Below are 20396 nucleotides of genomic sequence, written 5' to 3'. Positions count from 1 at the left end.
CTGGAAACAGCAACAACCATTAAATACCTAGGAGTGACCTAAAGTGGAATGACCACATAAAAAAATGGTAGGAGAAGCAGATGTAAGGCTGAGATTCATTCGAAAAATCTTAAATAATTGTTTAGAAAAGGAAATATTCCTACTCACCATATAGCGGAGATGATGAGTCGCAGATATACACAACCAAAAGACCACTAAACAAGTAAGCTTTCATCCAAAATAGACTACACACAATACATGGATGAGGTGGAGAGAGGTTCAGAAAATCTGGTGTTGGTAGGAAGGATCCAGCTGGCATAGGCTGCATTTTAATGACTATTTCACAGCCTTTGCTATCTGAATCCTCCCTACCAACACCGGCTTTTCTTGAACTGCATATGTGAGAAATCTCCATGGAGTTTATACTACATTCCCATAACATTCCTGAGATCAACCTTCAACCTTCTTTAGTCATTGTCCTTCACCCACCTATCCTCTTCCCTGTTCCTACCCGACAGCGTTCTATTCCACAAGTGCACCCACAGGCTTTTTATTTTTTTTTTTTTTTTCACTGCCATCTAGCCTCCCGACTTCATCTAGCTACCCTACCCTGTCCAGCTTGTCCCAGTATGCTCCCACAAACAGTACTACACAATCCCCCATCTGTACCCAGCTCTCCCTCTGCCTCCCTGCCCCAGCTACCCCCACCACCGAGATTGCTTCTTGCGTCATGCACTGTTGCTCGCAGTCTGGCCCCGACAGCCTGAGGCAGTGGTCATGTATTTGTGAGAGAGCTGCAGAGTTAGAGCAGCAATGCATCTGCATTAAATTCTACATGAAACTCAAGAAGACCTTTACAGAGACACACCAAATGAGTGCTTCATCGAATGGTTCACATAGTTTAAAAATGGCAGGACAGAAGTTAAAGATGACCCTCCTTCAGAATGTCCTTCGACGTCTACCAATGATGCTCATGTCAGGAACATCAACAAAATTTTGAATGCCAATCGAAGATTGACTGCCTGAGAGATTGCAGAAGAATGTAACATTTCAGTTGGATCATGTCATGAAATCCTAGCACAGTATCTTGAAATGCATTGTGTTGCTGCCAAGTTTTTCCACAGCTCATGAGTAAAGACAAGAGACACTTTTGCACCACAATCTGTGAAGAGCTTTTGTATCGCGCAAATGAGAATGAGATTTTACTTAAGAGAATCATAACTGGTGATGAGACATGGGTCTACACTTATGAAGTTGTAACCATGGTTCAATCTTCACTATGGGTCAGGAAAGTTTCTCAAAGATCAAAAAAAGCTTGTCACGGCAGCCAAATGCCAAAGCCATGCTGATAGTTTTCTTTGATTTCGAAGGATTAGTTCATTATGAATTCATACCACAGGGACAAACTGTTAATCAATGGTGCTGTGAGAAAATGTGAGAAGGAAATGGCCTGAAATATGGCGAGACAATTCATTTATTTATTTATTTATTGTTCCGTGGGACCACATTTAGGAGAAGTCTCCATGGTCATGGAACGAGTCAATACATGAAATTATAACACGATTGTAGAAACAGATAAAATGAAAATACACTCCTGGAAATTGAAATAAGAACACCGTGAATTCATTGTCCCAGGAAGGGGAAACTTTATTGACACATTCCTGGGGTCAGATACATCACATGATCACACTGACAGAACCACAGGCACATAGACACAGGCAACAGAGCATACACAATGTCGGCACTAGTACAGTGTATATCCACCTTTCGCAGCAATGCAGGCTGCTATTCTCCCATGGAGACGATCGTAGAGATTCTGGATGTAGTCCTGTGGAACGGCTTGCCATGCCATTTCCACCTGGCGCCTCAGTTGGACCAGCGTTCGTGCTGGACGTGCAGACCGCGTGAGACGACGCTTCATCCAGTCCCAAACATGCTCAATGGGGGACAGATCCGGAGATCTTGCTGGCCAGGGTAGTTGACTTACACCTTCTAGAGCACATTGGGTGGCACGGGATACATGCGGACGTGCATTGTCCTGTTGGAACAGCAAGTTCCCTTGCCGGTCTAGGAATGGTAGAACGATGGGTTCGATGACGGTTTGGATGTACCGTGCACTATTCAGTGTCCCCTCGACGATCACCAGTGGTGTACGGCCAGTGTAGGAGATCGCTCCCCACACCATGATGCCGGGTGTTGGTCCTGTGTGCCTCGGTCGTATGCAGTCCTGATTGTGGCGCTCACCTGCACGGCGCCAAACACGCATACGACCATCATTGGCACCAAGGCAGAAGCGACTCTCATCGCTGAAGACGACACGTCTCCATTCGTCCCTCCATTCACGCCTGTCGCGACACCACTGGAGGCGGGCTGCACGATGTTGGCGCGTGAGCGGAAGACGGCCTAACGGTGTGCGGGACCATAGCCCAGCTTCATGGAGACGGTTGCGAATGGTCCTCGCCGATACCCCAGGAGCAACAGTGTCCCTAATTTGCTGGGAAGTGGCGGTGCAGTCCCCTACGGCACTGCGTAGGATCCTACGGTCTTGGCGTGCATCCGTGCGTCGCTGCGGTCCGGTCCCAGGTCGACGGGCACGTGCACCTTCCGCCGACCACTGGCGACAACATCGATGTACTGTGGAGACCTCACGCCCCACGTGTTGAGCAATTCGGCGGTACGTCTACCCGGCCTCCCGCATGCCCACTATATGTCCTCGCTCAAAGTCCGTCAACTGCACATACGGTTCACGTCCACACTGTCGCGGCATGCTACCAGTGTTAAAGACTGCGATGGAGCTCCGTATGCCACGGCAAACTGGCTGACACTGACGGCGGCGGTGCACAAAAGCTGCGCAGCTAGCGCCATTCGATGGCCAACACCGCGGTTCCTGGTGTGTCCGCTGTGCCGTGCGTGTGATCATTGCTTGTACAGCCCTCTCGCAATGTCCAGAGCAAGTACGGTGGGTCTGACACACCGGTGTCAATGTGTTCTTTTTTCCATTTCCAGGAGTGTATAAGAAACATATTCAGGCGACAAGTCGTTAGTTTAAATAAAGAAAATCAAGAATGTAACACTGGAATTTGCTTAATTTTTTAGCTGTTCCAGGAGCTCCTCGACAGAATAGAAGGAGTGAGCCATGAGGAAACTCTTCAGTTTAGACTTAAAAGTGTTTGGGCTACTGCTAAGATTTTTGAGTTCTTGTGATAGCTTATTGAAAATGGATGCAGCAGAATACTGCACTCCTTTCTGCACAAGAGTCAAGGAAGTGCATTCCACATGCAGATTTGATTTCCGCCTAGTATTAACTGAGTGAAAGCTGCTAACTCTTGGGAATAAGCTAATATTGCTAACAACAAATGACATTAAAGAAAATACATACTGTAAGGGCAATGTCAAAATTCCCAGACTATTGAATAGGGGTCGACAAGAGGTTTTCGAACTTACACCATACATAGCTCGAACAGCCCATTTTTGAGCCAAAAATACCCTTTTTGAATCAGAAGAATTACCCCAAAAAATAATACCATATGACATAAGCGTATGAAAATATGCGAAGTATACTACTTTCCGTGTTGAAATATCACTTATTTCAGATACTGTTCTAATAGTAAATAAAGCGGCATTTAGTTTCTGAACAAGATCCTGAACATGGGCTTTCCACAACAGCTTACTATCTATCTGTACGCCTAGGAACTTGAACTGTTCCGTCTCGCTTATAACATGCCCATTCTGTCTGATTAAAATGTCAGTTCTTGTTGAATTATGGGTTAGAAACTGTAAAAACTGAGTCTTACTGTGATTTAGCATCAAATTATTTTCCACAAGCCACGAACTTATATCATGAACTACATTATTTGATAATGTTTCAATATTACACACAAGATCCTTCACTACCAAGGTGGTGTCATCAGCAAACAGAAATATTTTTGAATCACCTGTAATACTAGAAGGCATATCATTTACATAAATAAGAAACAGCAGTGGCCCCAGCACCGACCCTTGGGGAACGCCCCATTTAACAGTGCCCCATTGGGACTGAACATCATTACCACTCTCAATATTGCGGAGGATTACCTTCTGCTTTTTGTTCTTAAAGTAGGAGGCGAACCAATTGTAAGCTACTCCCCTTACTCCATAATGTTCCAACTTCTGCAGTAATATTTTGTGGTCAACACAGTCAAAAGCCTTCGTTAAATCAAAGAAAACACCTAACGTTCGCAACCTTTTATTTAATCCGTCCAAAACCTCACAGAGAAAAGAGACTATAGCATTTTCAGTTGTTAAGCCATTTCTAAAACCAAACTGTACATTTGACAGCAAATTATGTGAATTTAAATGCTGCAGTAACCTTGTATATACAACCCTCTCGATAACTTTAGCAAACACCGATGGCATAGAAATAGGTCTATAATTGTCAACATTATCCCCGTCTCCCTTTTTATAAAGTGGCTTCATTACCGAGTACTTTAATCGGTCAGGAAACTGACCACTCGTAAAGGAAAAGTTACAGATATGGCTAAGTACTGAGCTAACATACGTGGAACAGTACTTCAGTATTCTGGTAGATACCCCGTCATATCCATGAGAGTTCTTGGTCTTTAGTGATTTAATTATCAACTCAATCTCCCTCTTGTCAGTATCATGGAGGAGCATTTCAGGTAACAGTCTCGAAACACTTTTTTCTAAGAGCGCTATATGATACCCTGTTGGGACTAGGTTTCTATTTAGTTCACCTGCTATATTCAGAAAGTGATTATTAAGTACTGTACATATATGCGACTTATCAGTAACACGGACATCCCCACTACGCACTGATTCTATATTCTCGACCTGTCTCGGCAGACCAGCCACTTCCTTTACGGCTGACCATATGGTTTTAATTTTATCCTGAGACTTAGCTATTCTATCTGCATACCACATACTTTTTGCCTTTGCTCTTGCATCACGATATCACACCTGCACATTCATCCCAGATGGTGCTTGACTACTGCACAAAAAATGAAATCACCTTGCCGCCACATCCTTTGTACTCTTCAGACTGGCCCCTGTGGACTTTTTTTAATTTCCAAAGTTGAAAACTCCATTGAAAGGACAAAGATTTCCAGTGATAGACAAGATAAAAGTAAATTCCCAGATTGTTTTTTGTGTGATCCAGCAAGAGGTGTACCAATACTGCTTCCGGAAGTGGAAACGGGTTTGGGGATGATGTATCAATTGTGAAAGAGAATATATCAAAGGATACCATGCACGCTAAGTTAAAGATAAGCACAGAAAAATTTTGTGGAGAAAGTTCTGGAACTTTTTAACAGTCCTCATATGGTGAGTAGCAGTCATTTATTTTCGTAATACACTCCTGGAAATTGAAATAAGAACACCGTGAATTCATTGTCCCAGGAAGGGGAAACTTTATTGACACATTCCTGGGGTCAGATACATCACATGATCACACTGACAGAACCACAGGCACATAGACACAGGCAACAGAGCATGCACAATGTCGGCACTAGTACAGTGTATATCCACCTTTCGCAGCAATGCAGGCTGCTATTCTCCCATGGAGACGATCGTAGAGATGCTGGATGTAGTCCTGTGGAACGGCTTGCCATGCCATTTCCACCTGGCGCCTCAGTTGGACCAGCGTTCGTGCTGGACGTGCAGACCGCGTGAGACGACGCTTCATCCAGTCCCAAACATGCTCAATGGGGGACAGATCCGGAGATCTTGCTGGCCAGGGTAGTTGACTTACACCTTCTAGAGCACGTTGGGTGGCACGGGATACATGCGGACGTTGGAACAGCAAGTTCCCTTGCCGGTCTAGGAATGGTAGAATGATGGGTTCGATGACGGTTTGGATGTACCGTGCACTATTCAGTGTCCCCTCGACGATCACCAGTGGTGTACGGCCAGTGTAGGAGATCGCTCCCCACACCATGATGCCGGCTGTTGGCCCTGTGTGCCTCGGTCGTATGCAGTCCTGATTGTGGCGCTCACCTGCACGGCGCCAAACACGCATACGACCATCATTGGCACCAAGGCAGAAGCGACTCTCATCGCTGAAGACGACACGTCTCCATTCGTCCCTCCATTCACGCCTGTCGCGACACCACTGGAGGCGGGCTGCACGATGTTGGGGCGTGAGCGGAAGACGGCCTAACGGTGTGCGGGACCGTAGCCCAGCTTCATGGAGACGGTTGCGAATGGTCCTCGCCGATACCCCAGGAGCAACAGTGTCCCTAATTTGCTGGGAAGTGGCGGTGCGGTCCCCTACGGCACTGCGTAGGATCCTACGGTCTTGGCGTGCATCCGTGCGTCGCTGCGGTCCGGTCCCGGGTTGACATGCACGTGCACCTTCCGCCGACCACTGGCGACAACATCGATGTACTGTGGAGACCTCACGCCCCACGTGTTGAGCAATTCGGCGGTACGTCTACCCGGCCTCCCGCATGCCCACTATACACCCTCGCTCAAAGGCCGTCAACTGCACATACGGTTCACGTCCACGCTGTCGCGGCATGCTACCAGTGTTAAAGACTGCGATGGAGCTCCGTATGCCACGGCAAACTGGCTGACACTGACGGCGGCGGTGCACAAAAGCTGCGCAGCTAGCGCCATTCGACGGCCAACACCGCGGTTCCTGGTGTGTCCGCTGTGCCGTGCGTGTGATCATTGCTTGTACAGCCCTCTCGCAGTGTCCGGAGCGCGTATGGTGGGTCTGACACACCGGTGTCAATGTGTTCTTTTTTCCATTTCCAGGAGTGTATTATCATTATTCCATCCCAGATTTTCCATTGTTTAAACAAATGTAATTCATCCATGTAATACTTGGTTTACAAAATGCTTGTTTGACTGATTCTCAAATATTGTTCATCAATCTCAGACCTTTCTCAAGAAGGAAGGAAGATTAGAGTTTAATGTTACATCAACAATGAGGTATTTAATATTTTGGATCTTGGTTATTAATAACTGCTTCAGCCGAAGTGGTTATTAATACACAAGATGATTAATCATAGCTGTAGTTGCCCTACCTACAGATTGGTATGCAAATATTTTGGAGACAAAACCCAACCATAGCTCAGGCCACAACCTTGTGTTAAAAAGACCTTGTGTGAAATAGGTCAGACTGTGATTTTCTGAACACATGAGCCATCTGTCACTCAAAAACTTAACTCATTTCATATGAGAACAAAGTACGGACATCTCGCTACCTGTCCCTTGACTGGTGCTGCTCAATCTGGAACTGTGTGACCACTACGGTCACAGGTTCGAATCCTGCCTGGGGAATGGATGTGTGTGGTGTCCTTAGGTTAGTTAGGTTTAATTAGTTCTAAGTTCTAGGGAACTGATGACCTCAGAAGTTAAGTCCCATAGTGCTCAGAGCCATTTGAACCATTTGATTTGGTGCTGCCTTCTGCTCCAATTTCTAGAATTACTTCAAAACTGACATTAGTGAACATAACAGCTGCTGTCAGGAATGGCTGAACCAATATGATCCCATTGACATCATTTGTGCATATACTGATCAGGTTTCTCAGTTTTCTGTAATTTGCTACAAATACATCACATTTGTTGCATCAAGAAATTTTGGAACCTCAAGAGTAAGAAATTGCTCAATAACTCGCACCGCACTTTTTTCTTGGGAGGATAATTACACTTTCTATCATTGTTATTTTAAAATTTGCAATCTATCAAAGAACTAAAGTAAATATGAAAAACAAATCTAGAGGCTTGGTCCATTTTTAGTATGTGTTGTTCTAGAAAATATATTGCCAGTAATGCTTTCAATAATGGTGTAAATGGCCAGTTTCCCAGGCTTAATTCTCTTCTAATTGGCCAATCTCCAGAGCATTAAAGATGGAGCAGAAGCTCAAATTAGGGCAGGCTGGTGAAGGAAATCGACTATGCCCTTTCAGAGGAACTATCCTGCATTTCCCTTAAGCAGTTTAGGGAAATCACAGAAAACCTAAATCTGGATGGCCAGGTGGGGATTTGAACCATCTTCTTCCTGAATGTGAGTTCAGTTTTTTAACCACTGTGCCATGTCACTTGGTTTTACCAAAAAGGATTAACAGAAAAGATAGAGAAGATCCAATGAAGAGTATTGTGTCTTGTTATGGTATAATTAAATAAATGCGAGAGCATTACAGAGTACTCAATAAATTCCAGGGGAAGCTGGTACAAGAGGACGCATTGTGTATCCTAGGGAATGTTACTGCTGAAATTAAGAGTGTATACATTTGAAGAAGAGTTGGGCAACATACTACTTCCTCCCTCTCACAAACACTCATCTCATGCATCATTTACACATGGAACAGAGAAGGGGGAAGTTATTGTGGCACCAGGGTGCCCTCTGCACACATCATAAGGTTACTTGTAGAGTATAGAAGTAAATGTAAATGCAAATGTAAGGACTCTGAATGTTCTGCGAGAAGCTGTGCTGTGAATTCTAGTGTAGGTTTGAGATCTGTAGTGTGTCCCTAAAGGGATTGAGGGTGTGCTACACATTAGAGGCTGCTGAGACTTAGAGTGTGTGCAGAGTGCACATAAGGATTTTTTGAAAAAAGCTTTTGGCGACTCTTCCAGCCAATCCATATGATAATAGCTGCAGGAAGCCCTGAAGTTTGTAGCACTTCTAAAAAGCATTGGAACTTATGTAATACTTGGTACAGAGAGCTGGCTAAAACTCAAAAGTGACAGTGTTTGGGGTATCTCTAAGTATATATTGTAATGATGGGCAAATGGGAAAAGTAGGTGGTGTATTTGTCGCAGGAGACAAGAAACTCAAATCCACCAAGACAGAAACCAAAGCTGCATGTGAAATTGTTTGAGCAATACTCAGTGTCAATGGTGGGTACAAACATGTAATTAGATCTTTCTGTTAACCACTAGGCTCACCCTACATGTAACCAAAATCTCCAGAGAAAACCTGAGTTCAGGTGTATGTATGTTTTCCAGTCATACTGATCCGCATCAGAGAAGACTTTAATTATCCAGCAGACAACTGGGATAATTCCAGTTTTTTAAGCGTGGGTCTCTCAAGATATCCTGTGAAACATTACTAAAGGCTTTTTCTTAAAGTTTAGAACCCCACTCATGATGGAAATATGTTCGATGTAATGGCAACAAATAGACCTGATCTACTAAGAGTAGGATAGTGTGTGATATTAGTATTGTTGAAAAGGAGAACCACAGGATGAAGGTATTGCAATTTTGTGCAGACATTGGAGGAAAGTTATTAGTAGTTTCCTTGTAAATTTTTCATTTGATATAAACTAAATGAGTCATTGAATAAATTGCTTTTATAGATCTTTCATAACCACTTTGTTTTCTGTTCACAGGCAACCTGCAAATGCACCAAAGAATCGATACACAGATGTTCTGTGTTATGATCACAGTAGAGTTTTGCTTTCCCAGATAGATGGTGAAGCCTCTAGTGATTATATAAATGCAAATTTTGTTGATGGGTATAAACAGAAAAATGCATTCATTTCAACACAAGGTGAGGAAAAGCTAGATACTGAAATATTGTAACATAGATATACATGATATTTTTCATTTTTAAAAGGCAAATTGAAACTTACATAAAGTACATAATGGAATGTTGTGCGGAGGCGTACTGACATTTTTACTTAGTTGTTTGTATGTTCGCTTCTTGGGGATATTTATTCCTTAAGAAAAAGTTAAAACTGAACTGTAATTTGCACAATCACAGTAGAAGATTTAAAAATATTTTTTTCTAAAGCCGGAGTACACACACACACAAACACACACACACACACACACACACACATACACACGACTGCAGTATCAGGCAACTGAGGCCACACTGCGAGCAGCAGCACCAGTGCATGATGGGAGTGGTGACTGGGTGGGGGTGAGGAGAAGGCTGGGGCAGGAAGGGGGAGGGATAGTAAGGTAGGGATGGCAGACAGTGATGTGCTGCTGGAGAATGCGCAGGGATGAGGTGGAGTGAGAGTAGGGCACAAATGTGCAGTCAAGAGGTTAGACGGAGTGAGGAGGGGGAGGGGGGGGGGGACAGAAAAAGGACAGAAGTAAAAGGACTGGGTGTGATGGGGAAATGAGGATTGTGTAGTGCTGGAACAAGAACAGGGAAAGGGGGTCATTGAAGTGACTGCTTCACAGCCTGTGCCATGTGGATCCTTCCCACTAACACCAGATTTTCTGAACTGTGCAAATGAGAACATTTCCTGCCTGCAACAAATCCTATGTCCTGCAACCCTCCTGCCCCAACCTTGGTTAGTTATTGTCCTCTCCCATCCAGCCCCTTCCCTGTTGCCATTCCAGCAGTACACAGCAATCATTCCACCATCGTACCCAGTCCTTTTACTTCTTCCTTTTCCGCCACCCCCCATCCCCCTTCCTATCTCTCCCCTTCCATCCATCTAAACTCCTGACTGCACATACCTGACCTATCCTCTCTCCACCTTGTCCCTGTGCGATCTCCAGCAGCATGTCTTTGTCTGCCACTCCCTACCCTACTATCCCTCCTCCTTACCTCCCCCCCCCCCCCCCCCCCCCCCCCAGCCATCTCCTTACCCCCATCCAGTTGCCACTCCCATCACACACTGGTGCTGCTGTTCGCATTTCTGTGTGTGTGTATGTGTGTGTGTGTGTATTTTTGATGATTGCCTTGCTGGCTGAAAGCTTTATTTGCGACAGTTTTTTTTTTTTTTGTCGTCTCCGCTATTTTGTGAGCAGCAACTTTCCTTTTCATTATATTGTTACTATCCTGGATTTTCCATTGTTTGATATAATATCTATGAGTCACTGTCGTAATTGGCCAATTCATGCAAGTACTGTGGCATAACACTTTGTAGGGATATGAAATGGAATGATCATGAAATGGAATGATCACATAGGTTCAGTCTTGGGTAACACAGGTGTTAGACTTACTGGTAGAATACTGAGGAATAGCAATCAATCTACAAAGGACACTACTTACAAATTACTCGTGCGACTGGTTGTAGAATATTGCTCAAGTGGGTGGGAGCAAGTACCAGACAGGACTAGCAGGGAATATTGAACGTATACAGAGAAAGACAGCACGAATGGTCAAAGGTTTGTTTAATCCATGGGAGCGTGCTACAGAGATACTGAAGGAACTGAACTGAAAGACTGTTGAGGTTAGACATAAACTGTCCTCAGAAAGTCTGTTAACAAAATTTCATGAACTGGCCTTAAATGATTACTCTAGAAATATACTACACCCCCTACACATCGCTCACATAGGGAATTGTGAAGATAAGATTAGAATGATTATTGCTCGCACAGAGGCATTCGAACAGTTGTTCTTCCCGCACTCCTTATGTGAATGGAACAGGAAGAAACACTAATAAGTAGTACAATAGGACGTACCCTCTGCCGTGCACTGCACAGTGGTTTGCAGACTATAGATGTAGAGGTAGGTGTAGATTTGATGTAGGCATCTTTTACATGTGTGTCGGCTGATAATCAATGTGATGTTGGATATCTGAGGATGGAAACAATAAAAAAATTGGAGAACAGGGAGCCATTAACTCAAAGCTCATGGATACATGGTGCATAGGCACACTTAACACCACAGAAAAGTTCCAGTCTTTTCTTGGCTTAAATGACCCCATTCTCCCTCTCCACCTCCCCCTCCACCTCCCCCTCCCCCCCTCCCCCTTCCCCCCCCCCCCCCTTTTCCTCATAACATGTTCACACTTGATTGGTTATTTCTGAACTGCAAGGGCATAGCTCACTTAGTTAAATTTTCAGTGTTTTTGGAATATTTTACTGCTAGTTTACAAAAATTGCTCCAGTTGCTATCACACATTTCACAATACAACCAGCCTCTTCACATGCTATCTAAATGATGTGGTATGTTTACAGAAACCAATTATGATTTTGAGATAAATGTTAATTGCTAAAGTCGTATGACAATAATTCACACTAACACTCTCCCTAGCTGCTGTAATGTGTATTCCCATATAAAACATTCTGAGAGGTTTAAACTTTGTGCCAAATAATATGAAGCCATTTTTTGCGTATTGTTAAAATCTCTACCATCTGAGCCATGTAAGTACATGTCTGTTTCAAATATTTTATCCAGAATGGAACTTCCCATCATCAGTTAACTTTGCACTTATATAAACCATAATGATACATTAAAAATATGCCTGGGTTGGATTTATGTCTCAGATTGCTTGTGATCACATAATAGCAAATGTTATTTGTAGCCATCAACAGAAAACACATTAGGACGTCCACAACCATGAATCAAGGCAAAAGCTCAAATTTTCAGAACCTCTATTACCTTCATAAAAGATCAGAAGAATACTGTGCAGACTTAATTGTAAGTTTTTAAGGCTCCCCCAACATAAAACAGAAAATAAGTAATGAAATACAAGCACTCAAAAAGAAACTTGAAAAAATCCCCCACAATCTACAATGATGCAACAGAACTTTTGACCATAAGGTAGCTTCAAATATGAATCAAGAAATATTCACTTCAATATAAGAATGTTGTCAGACTTGTTTTTGTGACTCTGGACCTCAACTATTTGGTAAAATGTTAACTATACTTCTTAAATTATTTATATTCCATGAGGGATATGCCATACAGTAAAACTTGCTCAAAACAGCATCAACAGGGACTAAAATAATTTTCCAGATTGGACAAGTTTCTGGATTACACAAAACTCACTGGGCAATGTAAAATTTGTCAAGTACAGTAAAAATTTTTAATTATGCATATACTGTATTTACATACCTACACTCCAGCACAGTAGATGTTCATTTACTGTATACTGGACAACAGAACACTGGACTATTACACTAATTGATAAATAACATGGAATTTCTATATTTTTACTTGAACTTTAAATTCGTTTATTATTGTATATACATACATATTATTTCCATGTTCATTTGCTTTACATTTCACTTCTTTCACCAGCTATCATCAAGGGAAACGTGTTTTAATTTCCTGTTCCAAATTTTTTGCACCATACAATAATTCCAACAAGTTGGGAGAATGTGTGTGTGCCGCAAATTGCATAAAATTGTTTGTGTATGCAATGGCTTCTTCAGGTGTGTTAATTTTTCTAGGGACATCATTTTACTCGTCTTCTTCTTACTTTGTTTCTTCATCATCATCATCCTCCTCCTCTGTGTTGCGGATTTCTATTAAATCTGTTGCTGAAGTGAAAGCAGAGCGAGTTGACAGAAAGTTGTCTCTTCAACTGTAATCATCTTCACTACATGAAATGTTTCGCATTTTCATTACTTCAGTAACTGCTGCTGCATTTTCTTGAACTTCGGTGGCCACAGAAGTGTATTGTTTATGGCCCCCAAACCCCACTTTGTTGAAGCACTTTGTGACAGTTTCGGGTTTTATTTTCTTTACTGCCAAGCGAAACCCATTTACTGCATCCAGGACAGAAACTGACCACGCAAGAGCAGATGCACTTTTGGCATCTTCAACACTAAGAATAAGAGATGGCATCAGTAATCGCTCTAATGACACTTGATTGTGTAAATAACGCCCTGGTCCATGGGTTGTGTGAGGCTGGTTGAACCTGGAGAGAACCAAGCCAATTTCACGTTTGACAATGCTACTTTTGGGTGCAGGTTGCGTTGTCTAGGAAAAGGGGAACTTGGCAATTTCCTTTTTTTCATTTTGGCATTGAAAGAGCCCAGCCATTCTTCCATAAGACCACTCACCATCCACACCTTTTTATTGCTTTGTCATGTAACTAGAAGTTACTGATGTCTATATCTTTGAAACAATGCAGTTTTGCCACCTTTTCAATCACCAGTGGCTTCTCCATTTGATCTAACATGTTTCCACGCAGCAGTGCAGTTAGTCTTTCCTTGGACATTTCTCCACCGGTGCACTTTTCACCTCAAATTTCCAGCAATTTTGAAGGCAGCGTGTGATAAAACGGTCCCGTTTCCTCAGCATTGAATGGGTCTTTCAGTTCATAATTCATAATTAAGTTGGACAGTATTGTCTTCCTTTCTGTTGCTACACTTTCCTTCACATCCTTAGCTTCCCCACAGTTCATTCCACATGATGTTGTGCCTAGCTTTGAAATTGACCAGCCATCCTGTGGATGCCTTAAACTCTGTAATTCCAAGCTCTTGAGTGATTTTCAAGAGCCTCACTCTGCATCATGGGTCCAGATAAAGGTAAGTTTTTTGCCCACGCACTTAGGAACCATTCCCACACCATTTTGTTAATTTCTTCATTTCCAGTCTTCTTCGACTTTCTTTTCATCTGCCCATTCCCTTTCATCCATTTGTCCCGAATCTTATCCTTGTTTCTTAAAGTCGCATAAATTTTTATTTTTCTGCATTCGAAATGCAACATAATTTCGTGCACAGAGAGTTTGTCTTTCCCACCCGCCTGAATTACATTAATCTTTTCCTTAAGTGTCAACAACACATACCGTTTGTTCGATATCATGTTACTGTATCTCTTAAAGTGCTACTAGTCAACTGAAACTGGCAGGAAATAATGACCTTGCCGGGTAAAACCATTGTTTAACAGAACAATACCCACCTCTTTCAATGCGCACATTGCAGCAGTGTGTTGGTAGATGCACAACAATGTTCCTGTATGCACTGGCGTGTCAGTAATGAATAAAATGAGAAAGCCAACAAACAGAGTGCTGATAAATGAAATATTTCCTTTGATGTACTGTACCGACAGCAACTTATTTGTTGTTGCACAGAGTGGTGCGGTCTTAGGTCCACACCAGCAGCGCCGCGCTATGCTGGACCTCTTTTCTTGGTTTTGCGCCACTTAACAGAGGTGTTAAAAGTAACATTCTTGTAGAGTCATGAATAACTATTGAACTGTAATACAATAGTACTGTATAGGCTCTTTTCTGCTTTATACAATGACTTATTAAATATGTTCTAAGATTTGCTTTCTGTTTCCGCATTAGGCACGTTCCGCTTTATACAAAAAATCAGCATATGAAAGTGCACTGAATGTGTCGGGACTGAAATACTTGTACAGTTTGGGCAGATTTCCAAATTATACATGTGCCAATATGAGCAAGTTTTACTGCACAAGAATAAAAGACATATAATCTCAGAGTTTCTTATGATATCAGATTCACATATCTTTATTGAAACAGTAACCAATTCTGATAGTAAGAGTTATTACGGAAGATAAAAATTATAATGCTGCATAATGACTATTTTTCTGTCAACTTACTTGCAACAGTTAGTTGCAAACACAGGAGCTTGAAACGGAATATCACAAGTATTCCAAAAGTTTCAGATCGTGGTACCATATTTTATTTATGTATACATTTCTGGATACCACAAAAAAAGCATATGTTATTTTTCATTTGTTTTCTGGACTCAATCTGTATCATATGGCATATGGTTGTGTGTGTGTGTGTGTGTGTGTGTGTGTGTGTGTGTGTGTGTGTGTGTGTGTGGTCTTATACAGGGCGAACATTAATAAAACTGATAGTCTGCAGGGATGGATTCCTGACTGGAAGTTGAGGAAAAATGTTCCTATAAACATGTTTCTAGGAATGGACTGTGTGTGCACAACAACAACAAATCATCCCAGAACACAGTACAGAGCTGCATCGCATTCATGTCACAACAGGTGTTTAAAGAGGCCTCCATGGGTCACAGTGCAAACATTCATATATCACATCATGGCTTGCCGCACTCTTTTGCACATTCCAGCCTCTCCAAATAGTGTCACAGGTCTTGTGAACATGCTGTTGAAGGGTCAGCATATCAGGAACTGGTTCAGCATAAGCAATGCCTTTCAGATTCCCCAAGGGGGTTTAAGTCCGATGATCTAGCAAGCCATGCTACAGGTCCTCCATGTCCTATCTAGTGTACAGGGAAGATGATGATGAGATGTCGGCAAACTGTAATGTGGAATGGGGTGATGCTCAATCATGCGGAAACAAAAAACCTGTTATATTTCCAAAGTAACATTCCCAAGCAGTCTATGCAGAGTAATCTGCAGGAAGTCTGTAGCCCACAGATGACAACTATGCAGACTGATGATGCTAGTTCTGATAAAGGCTGCTTTGTCAGTAAAGAGGACAGATGACAGAAACCCCATAATTGTGGTGGTCTAGTGCAAATGACAAAATTATTCCTCTAGAGAGAAATCTGCTCCTGATGATCCTTGCACTCACTGCAGATCATAGGAATAGTAGTGGTTGTCATGCAGGGCGCACATAATTGTACTTTGGCTAACACCAAGTTGGTAGGCCACTAACCTCGAGCTTGTCTAGGGTTTGTCTCAGTGCCCTGTAGAACCAAGGCCTCCAAATCTGGTGTATGCACAGTCTGCCGCCTCCCTGTGTGTTCATCTGTCTGAAAGGACCTATGATCACACAAATGGCCAAAAAGGGCTTGAAGTGTTGTGTGATGTGGTTGATTTTTGTGAGGGTACTTGTTTTGGTATAGCTGTGCTACTTCTCAACCATTTCCACTTGCTTGATGATATGTAAACACCAAATCGACTTGTTACTGGCGTAGTTACCAGACCATTTTGCTGCTTACAGTACATTGTATCAGTCACACAGCCTGCAGCACACAAGGAACACATGACACGTGGTCAGAGGAACTTTCATTCATCAGTGCCATCTACTGTGGCAACGTTGCATTTCCAGACCCATGTTCATGGGACCCTTTCTCCTTTTCCAGTCAGGTATCTGTTCCTACAGTTTGTCAGTTTTATTGATGTTCACCCTGTATATTTTAGAATTTTTAGAAATGTGTAAAATGTTCTGACAGCACCAGAGAACAATTCGAAGTGATGAACCTATTTTTCAGGCCCTCTTCCGAAAACAGCAGGCGACTTCTGGCGTATGATTTGGGAACAACAGGCACTGGTGGTGGTGATGACTACCCGTGTGGTGGAAAGAGGTCGTAATAAGTGTGGCCAGTACTGGGAACCTACTGAGGGCGGGACAGCTACATTTGGAAATTTTAGTGTCACAACGACATCAGTTGAGCAGCAGCCTGATTACACGATCTCAACTCTACATCTGACTAATCAGAAGGTAATGTTTCAGTCACAAGACATTTTTCTTACATTGTTCCTCAGTGAAGAACTGTAACTTGCCCTATTGTACTGTGTAACTAACCTGTGTAGAAAGAGACTGAATTCATTGACCCTCTCCTCGTGCAGACCCAGAAATGCAGAACTCCAACTATAAGTTGGTGCTGTCTTTTAGGACTAGGAACAGAGGATAATAAGACTACACTGTATAATGATCGGTGATTGCTTTTTGCTACATTTTATTGCCTACTTTCTTTTTTAGCAGAAGAAGCAGTTTTCAGATTTTAAATCCCTAAGATACAAAGTCATATTACCAATGACAGGTTTCATAAATTTTTTAAGGTGTGGTGATTTCTTCTTCCTTTTTGCATAGATCAGAATAATTTGCCCTATAACTGTCACTAATGTTTATCTGTGAATATCATAAATAAAATGTGGAACTAAAAAGTGTTCATTAGTGGACACAAGCAGTAGTTGCAGAACTAGGACCAATAATGAGAATCAGATTGTTAAACCATGAGCTAACCTGAAAACTTTTGAATACATAGGATAACTTCCTTCAAAAATGGTTCTAAGTTTTTTTTCTTTTTTCTGCTTATGTCACCTCTGTCCTTCTTGTGCTTTCACCTCTAATTTTTAATATATTTTCCTTAACAGCTGTATTTTTCCACCAGATTTATCACAGTTGCTGTCATTTTGTGGCCAAGAACTACATATTAGTAACTCTGTGATTAGTATACCTTTATTTGTAAGGTATCTTAAATATGACCAGATAAGCAGACTGTAAACATTGTAGATATTTCACTGTACATCTGTTTTTGTCACGGTCCAACAACTAGAAAGACAATCATTTTCCACACAGTTTTAGACCATGAATTGTGAATTTTAGCTTGAATATAGTATTCTCCTACAACTATGCTACGATACTGTGTATTCCACCATTGATAAAAAGACTTCAGGGTTCTCCTCCCTCTTCCCATCTTCAGAATAGCACCTTTCATGGCTTTGTTGACCTCTGTGACCAACTAATATTTGTATCACTATCCGTTATTAAATCATAAAAGACTGTCCTCTGCATGTGTATTGTTTCTGAATTATGAATTTGAGGCACATGAGGGAAATAGACTTTCTTCATTGTTATTCAGATTGCTGGTCTGTTACCAATACCATCCCGCTATCATTTTCAAAATTTTCTCCTTTGAAAAATGCTTACCTTCAAATTTTATTTTTCTTTAATTTTTGGGTGGATTTTTCTGTCAGTGATTTTCAATCAAATTTCATTGATAAGTCTCTGAACATGTAATAGCTTGGCCTTCAACACTGGTATTATTATGTGCACAAGTCCAGTACATTACCAGTTGGGCTGCAGTGACCAACCAGTATAATTCTGTGTGTCTGTATCAGTTTGTGTGTTCTGAAGAAGAATGAAAGTTATTAAGATATGATGTTTCAATCTCATTCATGTGCTTATCTGTTATTGTCCTAAAGAAGGAACTTTCTTTTTCAAAATTCTGCTTTCTCAGTGCATACATAGTTTTGCGTGGTTTATGTCTTTGGATAATTGTCATCTGCTTGTAGGTTTATCGCATGTATTGATGGGTGCAACTTGGAACTTGAAACCTAGGCTGGATGGACTAAAAAGATGTAACACATAGGCAAAATAGTGTGTTTTCTTGTGTAATAATTACATTGTTTTACAAAGAACTAGCCATCAAGTAAACTGAAATAAATCACAGGCTTTAATGAGAGAATTAATTCATGGTTGGGAAAGGTCTTTGACCTCAACCATTGAATTTTCTCACAGAACATGTCACAACATGACATGAGAGACTCAATGAGAATTTCTCATACAGTTAATAATGTCCTTTTACAATCAACCTTACCTTAATTTTGTTCTACCTCTCTACCCCAACACTGATTACATTTTTTGACAGCTCATTCAGTGGTACATTGCATCATAGTCTCTTGTGCAGTTATATTCTTCTTCCCTTTTTGTCAGAACCCTATTATGCCTGCTGTCTTTAATTTGTAACACTTCTATTCTTTGTGACATACTGTAGACTGGAATCGGATACAAACTGCTTGCATGAGGCTCAGCAGCAAAATTTCCTAACCTTTTGTATGCATTGCATGATATTTAGTGGTGCTGATTAAATCACATGCGGGTTTCATACTATAACAAATTCTGCTGGTAAGAGATTCCGTAATGGGAACCGTTTTTGTAGTGTCGTATTTAACGTGTGGTACAAACTTTACTTCAGTTAAGTGCAACCTTTTTGATGTCACAATTTGTAGCGTATACTGAATATGAATAGCAGCAACATTAGGGAAGGGCAATGTCCCTAGGCTTTAACTAAAATGAAATACAAACAAAAAGCGGTGGAATTCATAATGTTTTGCTACTTCTGGGAATAAAATTGAATACTTAACTTTTGTGTAGTTTCTGGTTGATTATGATACATGCCTGGTAATCCAATTGGTGTGCCAAAACAGTTGTGTGATACAGCAATTATTACAGTGATAGTCAACATGTTCATATAGTATAATTTATTAATATATAAAGGTCCTTAGTAAATAGCATGTCTTGTTATAGCATTGAGGATGCGTATAGTGCATGTGAAGCTGAGGTTCACAAGATAAAATGCCAATTAAATGTATTTCTGAATAAAAAGGATATGCTTGTTTTGTCAGCTCATACAGTTATATTCACAATACGACAGTATAAGTGTCAAGTGGCATATAAATTGTTGTCCTACACTTCTACCAATTTTACTATGATTATACCAACTTTACTATTGTTATTCAATAACATCAGCTGGCAAATTGACAGGCAGTAATTACATATATAAATTTACAAACTCTATACTATGACATTTTGTTTCAGCACTGATAAGTACTTTCTTATGTGAACATATTCCAGAGGTAAATCAGTCTCAGCCTACAATATACCTTTCTAGAACATTTACCTCTTCATCTTTTTCTCAACACAGTGTACATAAATGTTCTGCCATAATATGTTTTTCAGAAATGATAATCTTCTGCATATTATGATAATAATTGGATAATTGTGCATCTCAAATAATAATAACAGGAAAATATTATAAGTAGTTTCCATTCAAATTATAATGTTTTGTTGCATTAAGAAGAATTCACATAAGTATTAATCATCTGAGCATATTACTTCAGATATGTATCTATCATTTGCATATGACATTATGTACGTATAAAAGACATGGTAAAATCTTGTATGCAGAAGCAATTACTAGAAAAATAATGTTTTTTACATAACAATAGTCAAGTAGTGTGAATTTATTTTATTTATTTATTTAGCAGCTTTGGATGTACATAAACAGATAAGTTCCAAGTAGATATATTTACACTG

The 20396-nt window shown here is 41.2% G+C and overlaps 1 protein-coding gene across 2 annotated transcripts in view; it reads left to right on the top strand.

The window, feature by feature from the left end:
- Nucleotides 1–20396, top strand: part of LOC124804697 (tyrosine-protein phosphatase non-receptor type 9) — a 794886-nt gene that overhangs the window by 756287 nt on the left and 18203 nt on the right. For both annotated transcript variants that reach the window (XM_047264951.1, XM_047264952.1), the window contains exons 9-10: nucleotides 9315–9475; nucleotides 16786–17015. In XM_047264951.1, coding sequence (XP_047120907.1) covers nucleotides 9315–9475; nucleotides 16786–17015 — 391 coding nt within the window. The remainder of the gene's footprint in view (nucleotides 1–9314; nucleotides 9476–16785; nucleotides 17016–20396) is intronic.

Source organism: Schistocerca piceifrons, chromosome 7 (assembly GCF_021461385.2).
Source record: "Schistocerca piceifrons isolate TAMUIC-IGC-003096 chromosome 7, iqSchPice1.1, whole genome shotgun sequence".
NCBI lineage: Eukaryota > Metazoa > Arthropoda > Insecta > Orthoptera > Acrididae > Schistocerca > Schistocerca piceifrons.
The sequence above is the reverse complement of the archived record's forward strand: the minus strand, read 5'-3'. Positions and strand labels throughout refer to the sequence as shown.